General features: G+C 47.1%; 1 protein-coding gene across 1 annotated transcript in view; it reads left to right on the forward strand.

Moving 5' to 3' along the window:
• The first annotated feature begins 2,119 nt into the window (after window positions 1-2,119).
• The window catches only part of Acer2 (alkaline ceramidase 2), a 41,360-nt gene continuing 30,022 nt past the window's right edge, over window positions 2,120-13,457 (forward strand). Inside the window, exon 1 of the mRNA XM_075945571.1 lies at window positions 2,120-2,346. Within this exon, the coding sequence (XP_075801686.1) occupies window positions 2,239-2,346 (108 nt within the window). The 5' untranslated portion in view covers window positions 2,120-2,238. The remainder of the gene's footprint in view (window positions 2,347-13,457) is intronic.

Genomic DNA, 13,457 nt, shown 5'->3' on the forward strand with positions numbered 1-13,457 from the left:
GAATTCTGGAAGGAGGAAAGGAAGAGATGCAGTCATCATCCAGATGTGTAAGATGCAAGATAAGAAAGCCTTACTGAGAAAAGGTACCAAGCCACGTGACTAAACACTGAAAAGAAATATGGGTTAATTTAAGTTGTAAGAGATAGTGAGTAATAAGCCTGAACAATAGGCCAAATAGTTTATAATTAATATAAGCCTCTGTGTGTTTATTTGGGACTGCATGGCTGTGGGACCGGGCGGGACAGAAACTTCCATCTACAACAATGCGTATGAGTATTTTTAAAAACGAGAAGGGAGCTGGATGTGGTGGTACATGCCTGAAATCCCAGCACTCTGGAGGCCAGCTGGGGCTACATGAGACCCTGTCTCAAAAAATTAGAAACAAAAATATTGCAAATTGTAGATAATGCTACAGCATTAACAGGAAACATTTTGACTTTGAGGATCACAATTTGAGAGAAACTGGCACATATAATAAGGGTGTTTTATATTGTTAGAATAGATGGATGTGCATGGTCTTTCTTTGGGGGATTACAAGCATGTGTTACCACACCCAATTTATTTTCCCCTAAGCTATTGGGAAGAGTAAAACATGATCACATGAGAAAGCATTTCTGGTGCTGGACTGTTGGTGTTTGGTATTTGACAGGGAGACATTAATAGCACATTTTTCTTTTGTGGCTCTGGCCTGCTCACAATTGCTAGCCCATAACTGACCCTAGAAGACACAAGGAGGCCGGGCGGTGGTGGCGCACGCCTTTAATCCCAGCACTTGGGAGGCAGAGGCAGACGGATCCCTGTGAGTTCGAGACCAGCCTGGTCTACAAGAGCTAAGAGCTAGTTCCAGGACAGGAACCAAAAGCTACAGAGAAACCCTGTCTCGAAAATCAAATAAATAAATAAATAAATAAATAAATAAATAAATAAATAAATAAATAAATAAATACACACACAAGGAATGGTCTGGTCCCTAGGAAATAAAGTCGGGTTTCCTGGTGGAGACCCGCAGTTTCTGCCTGCCACGGAAATGGGTAATGGCTGTGTGGGTGTCTGTAGAAGACAGACACTGACATACAGCTTACAGGTGCTTTAGTCAGGAGAGAAGGCAGGCCCGTCTGAGCAAGGAAACCGCAATCAGTGTAGTTTGCTGTCCAGGGTGTCTGCCACTGTCCTTACCTGGAACTTCCCAAGAAATCACCGAAAGGAATAAAATGTGTTTCTCCAAGATCTTAGGAACCAGCTGGCTTGTATTTAGGAACTATAGAATAATCACAGTCGCAAAGTCTTTATGAGTCGATCGAAGGTCATCCGGCCTGAACTCGATTAGAAGATCTAACACACTGGCAGAAAGGGGGTTGTTAACACAACCTACTTTCGCGGGAAACCTGCCTGGGTCACCTAATGGGAGACATATGGACACTCTTCCCAAAAGCGCCCGGCACACATAACTGTGTGTACTATAGTACTATGTGTGTATAATGTCCTGCACTTGTGTGTTCTTACCTGCTATACTGTATCCTCTGTGGGCTGGGGTGGCTGAAGGCTTTCTCCAAGCCTACGTTCACATAAACGACTAAAGATGGGTATGGAGGACACACTTAGTACTGCAGAAACGCCACCCCCCCCCGGGGAGTGGGTAGCCCAGGCTGCTTGGAAGAGTCCAGAGAACCTGTTGTTACAGCTTGGAGGATCTTTTGCCCCAGCGACAATAGCGAGTCGCTTTCTGGTAGAGCTGTCCCGCCTTCTTCCTTAAGCGTGAGAGAACCAGCTTGCTGAGAACTCCCGAGGAGTCCAAAGTGGTTCGGATGCTCTTGTGTTTCTCCATATTTTACATTTTTACGGGGCGCGGGGGGAGGGGGCAGCTCTGGCGTTCTTTACACAACCTGGGCGCACGCGGACAAGAGCGACACTAAAGACCTTTGCCACCAGCACGGAACTGGAGAGCCAGTGGTTACAGCCCCGCTTTTCCACCCCCGCCCTTTCGGGCCCCTCTCACGTTAGGTCCCGCCCCCGAGTGGGCGTGGTTGTCCTGCTCCGGGACTCCCAGGGGGCGGGGCCGGGGCGGGTCTGCAGCGGCAGTAGCCGGCCGGAGCAGCCAGGCTGGGGAGGCCCGCGGGGAGGCGTCTCATCCGGAGGCTGTCCCGCACCGCATAAAGCAGCAGACGCACAGGGTGCCCCCCGCAGCCGCTCCGGCCGGTCGCCGCCGCGGAGAAGCTGCTCCGATGCTCCAGAGCGGCCATGGGCGACCCGCACTGGTGGGACCACCTGCGGGCTGGCAGCTCGGAGGTGGATTGGTGTGAGGACAACTACACCATCGTGCCTGCCATCGCTGAGTTCTACAACACGGTGCGGGACGCGGGAGCTGGAGGGCAGGGGGGCGGAGGGAGGGAGCTGTCTCCTTGGCTGCGGTGCCTGGAAGCAGGCAGTGGGTGACCGTGGATGTCCGAGGCAGGAGTCACTCCACGCCCCCTTCTCCCGTCACTGCTCCCAGCTCTATTTCTGCACGCCTCCCGGGTCCCTATCCAGGGCATCTGGGCTCCTCCAGCTCTTCCTGTCATTTTCTTCTGATGGCTCTATTGTCTTGTTTGAGTCCCGTGGTCCGGGAGTCAGGGGTCCGCGTCAACCCTTTCTTCCAGTTTGGGTCAGTTGGGGATGTGAACCCACAGCGCAGCTCCCTTCCTCCCTGCCTAGGATCTTTGTGGTGTGACGCACCTGGATCTCATTGTGCGTTTTTTGCGCTGAGTACCTGCTTTGGGCGCATTGGGAGAGTGGAGCCCGGGGCACGTCCAGGGACTGGGCCCACTCCCACAAGTCGGCCTGTCTTTCCCACTAAACTATGATAATGTCGATCGAATTATTACTGTCCAGAATCAAGTTAATTACTCTGAGTTCTTTTTATTGTTGCTTTTAGAGTCCAATTTTGAGCCAGCTCCTGGTGGTGACAGTGAAATTTGGGAATAATAATGGGTGGGTTTTTCTGAACTTGCCTAGCTCCCTGGATAAGGACAAGAGGAAATTTACAGAATCCTTGGTAGGATTTTGGTCTTTGTGGGAGGGGAAGGGTTGTGCCTAGGAGAGGAAATGTCCCTGCTTTTTCCCTGTGCCCGTCGCTCGGGACTCTAGAATCCAACGTGACTTTGCATGGTCATTTTTCTGGCTTATCTTTCCTTGCTGTTCAGACACAGAAAACAGGAACTCCTGGTTTGAGTCATTGTGAGTTTGAGATTGTTATTTAGGATTTTTCCCCCTCTTGGATTTCTTGAAAGAATGTCCTCAGCAAAAGTTGCCTGGAGAGATCTCTGGTCTCTTTTATTCCCCATCCTTTAATTTTGATCTCCTCCCCCACCCCGTTTCTGTTTGTATTGCTCTTTTATTCCCATCGTGAAAAGACTAGGCTATTGAGGAGAGAGCTGTCCTACCCACACGCTGGTGTATCTGGGGCTACAACCCAGAATTCTCCCCTTGCTTCCCCTCAGTGCTAACATACATGGTTGTCCTCTCCATCAGCGTCTCTCCGTTTTATATGGCCAGGTTGGTTGCTCAAGAAAACCAGATTTTTTTCTTTTTTCTTTTTCTTTTTTATTTTCGAGACAGGGTTTCTCCGTTGCTTTTTGGTTCCTGTCCTGGAACTAGCTCTTCTAGACCAGGCTGGCCTCGAACTCCCAGAGATCCACCTGCCTCTGCCTCCCGAGTGCTGGGATTAAAGGCGTGTGCTACCACCACCCGGCTAGGAAACCAGATTTTTGACATTCAGAAACATAGGGAAAGAACTAGTTAGTGGATGTGGCCACCCTTTTCCTATTTTACAACCTGGTGAAGTACGCTGCTCTCAGGTACATACAGGCACCAACAAAAGGGCTGGAGCAGGTAGGGTATTTTCTTTCTTTCTTTCTTTTTTCTTTCTTTCTTTCTTTCTTTCTTTCTTTCTTTCTTTCTTTTTCTTTTCTTTCTTACTTTTTGATTTTCGAGACAGGGTTTCTCTAGCTTTTGGTTCCTGTCCTGGACCTAGCTCTTGTAGACCAGGCTGGCCTCGAACTCCCAGAGATCCACCTGCCTCTGCTTCCCGAGTGCTGGGATTAAAGGTGTGTATCACCACCGCCCGGCCAGGTAGGGTATTTTCAATGAGGAGAAACACCAGCGGTAACAAGTGGGAAATTGCTGAGAAATACTAAAGATTTCACCAGAGTTGAAGGAATGACAGATTGGTGTCAGGCTCTTGAACATCCACCGTGGCAGTTCCCTGTGAGGTGTGAGATCTGCAGAGGGGGTCAGCCCTGTCATTAGGTCCCCAAAGCTCTTGCATAGCTGCTCTGTGCCAGGCTTGACCCCCCCCCCCAGTGCTGGAGGAGGGGGAGATGTGACCTGCCTTCCCTTTCCTTCTTCCTTCCCTCCCCTCCTGCCCCCTCCTCTTAGTCTCTTTCTGGCAAGGGTCTTCCTGTATAGCACAGACTGGAATTAAACCGGAGACCCTCATCTCGGTTTCTCAAGTAGCCCGTGCATCTGGCTGCTTTTTTCTTTTTTCAGTCTAACCTCACGGGAGCTGTATACAGAGAGAAGCAAACTCTGTTTTAGCAAACACTGCAGCTCCTTAATCTAGCCCATCTGCCGGACAAACTTTTTCTTGGGGATTAATAAACCACCACACTGTTTTCTGGGATGTGGAGGGTCGCAGAGGAATACCTTCTCGCCGTGGCTCTGCTGGTGTGCTAATGCTACCACAAGACTTTCCTGAACCCTTCTTTCTCATGCACGGGGAATACCAATGAATTGTTGGTGATAAATATCTACGGTTCTCATAATAAAACAGGAGACCTTGTTATGCATTTTTTATTTGTGTGGTTTTTTATTTTTATTTTATAAGCCTTTGGTATTTTGCCTGCATGTATGTCTAGATGAGGTCAGATCCCCTGGTTACAGACAGCTGTGAGCCACCATGTGGTTGATGGGAATTGAACCCAGGTCCTCTGGAAGGTCACTCTTTTTTTTTTTATTTATTATGTATACAATATTCTGTCTGTGTGTATGCCTGCAGGCCAGAAGAGGGCATCAGACCTCATTACAGATGGTTGTGAGCCACCATGTGGTTGCTGGAAATTGAACTCGGGACCTTTAGAAGAGCAGGCAATGCTCTTAACCTCTGAGCCATCTCTCCAGCCCTGGAAGGTCACTCTTAACTAATGAGCCTTCTCTCCAGCCCTGTTTATTTTATTTGTTTCAAGGCAGGGTCTCACCATGTTGCCTTGGCTGGCCTGGATCTCACTGTGTAGACCAGACTGGCTTCACATTCATAGAGATCTGCCTGCTTCTGCCTCCAGAGTTCTTTTTTTTTTTTTTTGGTTTTTCGAGACAGGGTTTCTCTGTGATTTTGGAGCCTATCCTGGAACTAGCTCTTGTAGAGCAGGCTGGTCTCGAACTCACAGAGATCCGCCTGCCTCTGCCTCCCGAGTGCTGGGATTAAAGGCGTGCACCACCACCGCCCGGCATGCCTCCAGAGTTCTAAGATGAAAGGCATGTGCTACCTTGCTCATCTCATTTGTTTTGTTTTAAGACAGAGCCTCTCTATGTAGCCCAGGCTGGACTTGAACTCACTGTGATGCCTATACTATGTACCCTGTACTGTCCTCAAATGCACCAAGATCCTCTTGTCTCTGGCCCCAGAATGCTGGGATTTCAGGTGTGTGACATTGTGCCTAGCTTAATTATTTTGCGCAAAACTGGTAATTAGTACCAATGTTGAGAAAAAGTTAAAGGAGTTGAGAAAAATTAAAAGAATTGACAATTAAGGCAGGAGAATACTGGGAGAGGGATCTAGAACGTTTTAACGAGTCTCAGAGGGTAATGGGTGACTAATATGACTTCAGTCACGACTGGTCACACTTAGTTGTTTGTTGTGTGTTGTGGCTCTGTTGGGTACTCTGCCATCACCACAAACATCATGTGCAATGTATTCCTTAGATAAAGGAGGAAAATAAGGGCCCGTTTAGTTTACATCACTTGCTGAAGTCAAGAAAATGGCAGAGATGGAGTCAGAACTTACCCCTTTTGACTCTGCCAAGAGTTGTAAATGTAAGTGCTTCTGCAAACATCTAATATCTATCTTATATATATGCACACAGTATATATGTGTATTGTTTAATCAGTGATTAACTTTAGATACCTATGTTGCATTTCTTTTTTCTTTTGGTTTTTCGAGACAGGGTTTCTCTGTAGCTTTGGTGCCCATCCCAGAACTAGCTCTTGTAGACCAGGCTGGCCTCGAACTCCCAGAGATCCGCCTGCCTCTGCCTCCCGAGTGCTGGGATTAAAGGCGTGCGCCACCACCGCCCGGCTCCTACGTTGCATTTTAAAATATTCCTTTATACTGTGTGAAGATGTGTTGCTGTGCTTAATTTAATAAAGAGCTGAGTGGCCAGGAGCTAGGCAGGAGGAGGTTAGGTGGGACTTCTGTGGATAGAGAGGTTTCAGGGAAGAAGAAAGGCAGCGTCCTCTGCTGGGTACAGAGGAGGCAGGGCATGCAGGAGGGGAGGGTAAAAGTCATGAGCCATGTAGCAGCACGTAGATGAATACAAATGGGTTCATTTAAGTTAGAAAAGCTAGTTAGAAGTAAGCCTAGGCTAAGGCCAAGCTTTTGTAATTACTAAGAAGTGTCCATGTCATTATTTGGGAGCTGGCTGGCAGGATAGAGAAAGACTCCATATGTTACAATTTGGAAGAAAAGTTTACTGGTGTAACACAATCCCGTATGCACAAGGAGGCACAATTACATAGACGCTCTTCTCAAAGTACATGTCACTTCTTCCGTGATGTGGGTTCCATAGGTAGACTACAGATATTATCTTAAGGGTCTCGGGGAGGATCTGGTGTGGCCTTGGTCATGTAGACAGCACAGAGGTCACCTGGGCTATTAGTCACCACTGGTCCTAGTTGTGGGAGCTTGGGGGATTCCCCGGCCATACAGATAGCACAGGGATTAGCGAGGCTGATCTTCATTCCTAGCCTTCTGGGTAGAGAACAGGTTATACATCTCCTCTGCAGAAGACACTGCCCTGTATGTTTAACATTCCTGGTTGCCCTAGTGTTTATCTGTGAGTGCGAGGACCTTTGTGCTCCCAGCAGTCACACTGGCTGCACAGAACCACCTTCTTCTTCTCATGCGCCCTGGAACTGATTGGCCACGGCTCACTTGGCCACTTAACTCCTTCTTGATGCTTTATTGTTTCTGTCTTTACTTTATTATTTAAAAAAAAAACACCAAGATCCTATGTAGTAGTTGAGTTAAAACTCCCTATGTAGCCAAGGATGGCATTAAATTTCTTGTTTCCTTGCCTCTACCTGCCAAGTGCTGTAAATGCAGGCATAAGTAGTCATGCCCGGCTTGAAAAGTTCACTGTGAATGCTGATGACTGTTACCCAATGGCCCGCCAGAGAGCGTACATACTTTCCTCCTCTGTTTGCCTGCTGCCTCCGTCCCTCTTATCACCCAAACTTGGCTTCCGAGAAACACCAGCATCTCTTCCAAGATTCATCACTTAAACCTGATGTGGAGGTGCACACCTTCAATCCTAGCACTCAGGAGGCAGAGGCAAGCAGGACTCTGAGAGACCCAGGCTAGCCTGGTCTAAATAGCAGGTTGCAGGCCAGCCAGGGCTACACTGTTTCAAAAATAAAACAAAAGGAACCCACTCTTTCCCTTTCCTTGTTCGCCTAGGATACTGTTTTTTAGTACATGCAACTCTCAGGGATGAATGATCTGAGTTTGTTTGGTTTGGTTTTTAAGACAGAGTCTCATGACATAGCCCCATGCCGCCTAGAACGCACTCTGTAACCCAGGCTGAACTTGTACTCACAGAAATCCTGTTCCAGCATCCAAGTGCTGGGCTTCCAGGTGTGAGTCAACATGGCTGGCACCTTTGGGGGACTCCTGCCACATAGGCTGCTTTGGATAAAAGTGGAGTCTGCTCTGGGACCACTGGGTATGCCCTTTGAAGGCTCTCTTGCTGATCAGTGACTTGGGAAACAGAAATAAACAGGTATTGAAAAAAAGTGAAATATATGCATGAAAACAGCACCTGGCTTCTTACCTCCTCCTCTGTACCCAACAATCACAGTAAGGAAAGCTTTCTTTGTGGGTCCAAGTCTGGGACCCCTCTCTGTTGGACAGAATCTGCCTGGCTGGTGGCCTGACTAAGCATTTGTTGCCATGTGCCTGTCCCAGAAATCAGATGTGGAAATAGTCTCTGGGCTTTGGAGCGCTTAATAATGGCACATACACGTTGCTGAGGTGTTGTTAGCACACTGCATGCAGATATGTGTTGTGGGGCTGGGAGGGGGATTGCAAGCAGGCGTCTGAGTAGGGGGACCAAGCTGATTCTAATTATTTTGCTTGATAATTTTAATTAATTTAAAAAGCATTTCTGCTTACTTATTTTAATTTCTTTATATTTTATTTTATGTGTATGAATGCTTGCTTCGATGTATGTATGCATGCATGTATGTATGCATGTATTTATGTATATGTATATCATGTATGTGCAGTAATCATGGAGACCAGAAGAGGGCATCAGATCCCCCTGGAACTGGAGTTACCAAGCTTGTGATCTGCTTTGTGGTGCTGGGACCTTAATTTGAGTCCTCTGCAAATGCAGCCAGCACTCTTAGCTGCTGAGCTAGATCTCTAGCCCTATTTATTAAGGTGTGTACGTGCGTATGTGTGTGTGCGTGTATGTGTGTGCGTGCGTGCGTGTGGTTGTGTACATATGGAAGGTACAGGGCAACTTGTGGGAGTCAGTTCTTTCCTTCTATCATTTGGGTTTAGGATAGAACTCAAGTCCTTGTGTGTGGCAGCAAGCATCTCTCTTGTCCAATTTTCTTAATTTTTGCAACTGGAAGTCCTGTGCTCTGGAAGCCCCCCCCCCCCAGTCTGTGGCAAACCACAGGCCACCCCCCCCCCCAGGCAGGACTGGGGCAGTGCAGTGAGGCCTAGGGCTCTGCAGGCAAACAGGAGGCACAGACAGTACGCTTAGCCAGGGTGGGAGTCCAAGGCTGCCCTCGAACCTATGCTCAGCAAGTCGCCTGCCCATGCCTTTGTCTGTACTCCCCGCTTCTATGGGAAAGGCTCGCTCCAATGCGTCAGAATGAGAACACAGCGTGTCCGTGAGATGACTTTGGAACAAATGCTAGATAGAAATCCATGGAGTAAGAAACTCTTAAAGGAAACAATCAATGCATTTTGAAGTTGTAGTTTTCCTCAGTTTAAAAAAAAAGTTTGTGGACAAGGATCAAACCAATTTTTCAAGGGATAACGCAGCAATGACCTTAAAACAATCTCCCTTCAGCTGAACCATCGTACAACTTTAGAGACCCTCGTTTTGAATGAGAGCTTGTTTCTCAGTAGAGACGGAGCCGCAGAGTCTGTCTTTAGCCGTAACTCATTTGTCTTTCCGTATTTATTTTGGTATTCCTTCCTCTTTTTGTTTTGAGAACGGTCACCCTCTAATTTGGGCTTTTCCTCTCCATATATTGGTGCCTTTTAAAGGAATAGTCGCAGCCAGCTGGCTTTTTAGGTAGGCTGTTAAGTAGTTTTCAAAAAATGTGATTTTAGTCTTAGTAGGGAGCACGGATCAGAACGGTGTTTATATGTGACCTTAAAAATAACGCGCAGCGTTGGAAAAGGCCTGTAGTCCCAGCACTTGAAAGGCTGAAGCAGCTGCTTGGGATGGTTTGAGATCAGCCTGGGATACCCAGTGAGATCCTTCTCAAATTGTATTGTATTATTGTATTTAGAAAATACAATAACTGATAAATAATAATGTTGAAGTGTCGTGATTTTGCTGCAGGCGCAGTAAATGATTCCGTGCCCTCGTGAAAAGCATATGAGCACATTTGTGTGCGACAGGCATGTGCCTTACTTGTGGTAATGTGAATCTGTGGAGCCGTGTAACAGACATTTTGCCAGGCATAGTGGCCCTTGGCTAAAGCAAGAGCTATTGCTAGGCCTTCAGGGGACAGAGACACGCTGGAGTGAAAGGCAGGATGCATGGCAGAGCGGGCCAAGTCGTGAACACCAGTAATCGCGGTACTTGGTAGGTAGAGGAGTTTAAGGTTACCCTTGGCTACCTAGTGAGTGTAAGACCAACCTGCGGTACCTGATCCTACCACAGACAAGCAGACACACCCCCAAGTGTATTATATTTCCCAGCGTTGTAAAGGAGACTCTAAATTGGTGCTCCTTCCCCTGAAAAGATGAGTACACAAGACAAAACAACAACAACGAAACCCTCTTGCTCTCTGCGGTCGCGAAGAGCAGTCGGCAAATCCATGTTCACTAAGACGAAAAGTTTCTCAGAACGACGGTGCTGCTGTGTGGGACCTGTCTGCGCTCCTTCTCATGATGCAAAGAAGCAGATGGGGGGTTTGCATCAAGAGCAGGACTTCTTTCCGGAGAGAGGGGTAGAAAGGAGTTTTTAACTCTTAAGATGTTGCCCATGAACATTATTAAGTTGCAAGGGAAAAAAAACTATTAAGAGAAAATTATTAAGTTGCAATTCGATGTTTCTATTCCTGCTCTCTCTCTCTCTCTCTGCTCCCCCTTCACCTCCCATTTCATCTGCTTTTTCCCCTGCCGAATGAAACTCAAGTTTAGATCATGTGATGGGGGTGTGAGCACAGTGCTATGGCCTTCACTGTTCTTAGGGAAGGAAAAACTGGAAGTCTGGATGCGAGCGGCCCAGTTGGAGGAGAAACCTGGGAGTAGCAGTGAGAGGAACATTCTGGGTCTTCATAGCCCCTTAAAGCAAGGGATGGCTTTGGAAGGATCCCATATATGAGTGCTCTATTTGCATGTGCACCTTCAAGTTGCACGAGGGCATCAGATTCCACTATAAATGGTTTTAAACCATCATGTGGTCGCTCAGAATTGAACTCAAGACCTCTGGAAGAGCAGCCAGTGCTCACAGTCACCAAGTCATCTCTCCAGCCTCATTAGAAGTGAGAAGCTGTGCTCATAGCATGAACAGAAACCTGTGTGTCTGCAGTAGGTAAGGTAAACCCCATTCCACATGGGTCTTTTTTCCCCCCAGGCATTGGGGATTGAACCCAGGACCTCCTGCATGCTAGAGTAGTGCTGTACCCCTGAGCTATAGCTCTAGCCCTGACTTCTTTTTCTTTTTAAATATCGTGCTTTTTTAAAGTTATTCTTTTTTTAAAAAATTATTTATTTATCATTTGTACAGTGTTTGGTCTGCATACCAGAAGAGGGAATCAGATCAAATTACAGATGGTTGTGAGCCACCATGTGGGTGCTGGGGATTGAACTCAGGACCTCTGGAAGAGCAGCCTGTGCTCTTAACCTCTGAGCCATCTCTCCAGTCCCCAAAGTTATTCTTTTTTAAAAAAAATATTTATTTATTATTTTTACAATGTTCTGTCTCTGTATGCCTGAAGGCCAGAAGAGGGCACCAGACCTCATTACAGATGGTGTGAGCCACCATGTGGTTGCTGGGATTGAACTCAGGACCTTTGGAAGAGCAGGCAATGCTCTTAACCAGAGCCATCTCTCCAGCCCCTAAAGTTATTCTTTCTACAATTTCAAAAATTATGTGTCTGGGTATTTTGCCTGCACTTATATTTGTGTACCACATGCATGCCTTGTGCTCATGGAAGTCAGAACTGGGTGTTAGAGCCCTTGAAGCTGGAGTTTCAGATTGTTGTGAGCAGCGAGCTGGAAATGGAACTCTGGGTAACCACTGAGTCATCTCTTCTGTGCCCCATCTTCATCTACTCCTCCCTCCCTCTTTCTTTCTTTCTTTCTTTCTTTCTTTCTTTCTTTCTCTCTTTCTTCTTTGAGACAGGGTTTCTCTGTGTATCCCTAGTTGTCCTGGAACTTGCTCTGTAGCCTGTTCTTGAACTCAACAAAGATCTGAGCTCCTCTGCCTCCTGAGTGCTGGGATCAAAACTGTGGGCTACCAGGGGCCAGTTCACTTGCTTCTTTTATAAATGAGAATTGGTTCTGGGGCCTCTGAGAACATTTATTCAGTTTTATTCAAGGCCATCAATCACACAGAAAGAATCTGTTCTCTCGTTTTATTATCCTCTTTTCTTTCCCTTCTTTCTTTTTTTCCAAAGACCGTATCACCTCCAAGCGGTACATAAGTTCTGGGTTTTGCTAACACTTTTTTCCCCCTCTCTCTGTGTATGTGTGTGTGGCATTTGTGCATGTGCAAGTGTGTTTACTTGTGTATGGAAGCCAGAGTTTGAAGTTGGCTGTTGCCCTTAATCCCTTTCTCCTTCATTGTTTGTGATGTGGTCTCTGATGGGAATGGGATCTTATTGATTTGGCTACACTCTCTGGTAAGCGAGCCTGAAAAAAAACCCCTTGTCTCTACCTCCCCTGCATTCGCTCGCATTAAAGCATCCAAGGCAGCTTTTTTGCATGGGAGCTGGAGAGTTGGGTTTCCAGACTTAAGTCCTCATGCAGGTGTGGCAAGCACTTCACGGACTAAGCCATCTCCCCAGCCCCTGTCGTGACACATTTTATTGGGATGTGACCAGTGTGGCTTCTGAGGTCTGGTCGTAGGCCCTTCTGCCCTGCTGTCTTCATCCATGTTCAGGTGCCTGGTGGTTCCTTTGTGCCAGCGCCTAAGTCACCTTTCTGGCTTAGCCACCAGGGGTGGTCGCACCTTTCTTTTGGAAACCCTCGTGCCCCTGTCTTTAGTTTTCGTCTTTATTTACCGTGCTATTTAGTTTTTTGTCTACCTGAAAAAAAGCTAGAGTCATTTGGGAAGTGGGACTGTCAGTTGAGAAAATGTCTCCATGAGATTGGCTTGTAGGCAAATCTGTAGTGCATTTTCTTAATTAGTGATTGATGGAGAGGGCCCAGCCCCTTGTGGGCAGGGCCACACCTTGGACTGGTGGTTCTGGGTGGTCTAAGAAAGGAAGTAATGGGTGTACGAGGCCTCTGTACCAGTTCCTGCCTTGCTGTGTTCATACCCTGACTTCCTTCAGTGATGGACAGTTACCTGGAAGTCTAAGATGAAATAACCCCTTTCCTCTCCTGATTGCTTTGGTCATGGTCTTTATCACAGCAAAAGAAACCCTAAGACTTTATCCTCTCTTCTTTTTTTTTTTTTTTTGGTTTTTCGAGACAGGGTTTCTCTATGGTTTTGGAGCCTGTCCTGGAACTAGCTCTTGTAGACCAGGCTGGTCTCGAACTCACAGAGATCCGCCTGCCTCTGCCTCCCGAGTGCTGGGATTAAAGGCGTGCGCCACCACCGCCCAGCTATCCTCTCTTCTTATCCCTGAATTTTTCTGGCAGTACTAAGGATTGAACCCAGGGCCCCACACATGCTGGAGAGTGTTTTATAATTGAGCTATATCCCCAGCTATATTGTTATTTATCTATTTTTCATTTATTTAATTTAGTAAGTGTGCATGTGTGTGGATGCTTGCCCCACTGTAGC

This window comes from Microtus pennsylvanicus, chromosome 13, assembly GCF_037038515.1.
Source record: "Microtus pennsylvanicus isolate mMicPen1 chromosome 13, mMicPen1.hap1, whole genome shotgun sequence".
NCBI classification, from domain to species: domain Eukaryota; kingdom Metazoa; phylum Chordata; class Mammalia; order Rodentia; family Cricetidae; genus Microtus; species Microtus pennsylvanicus.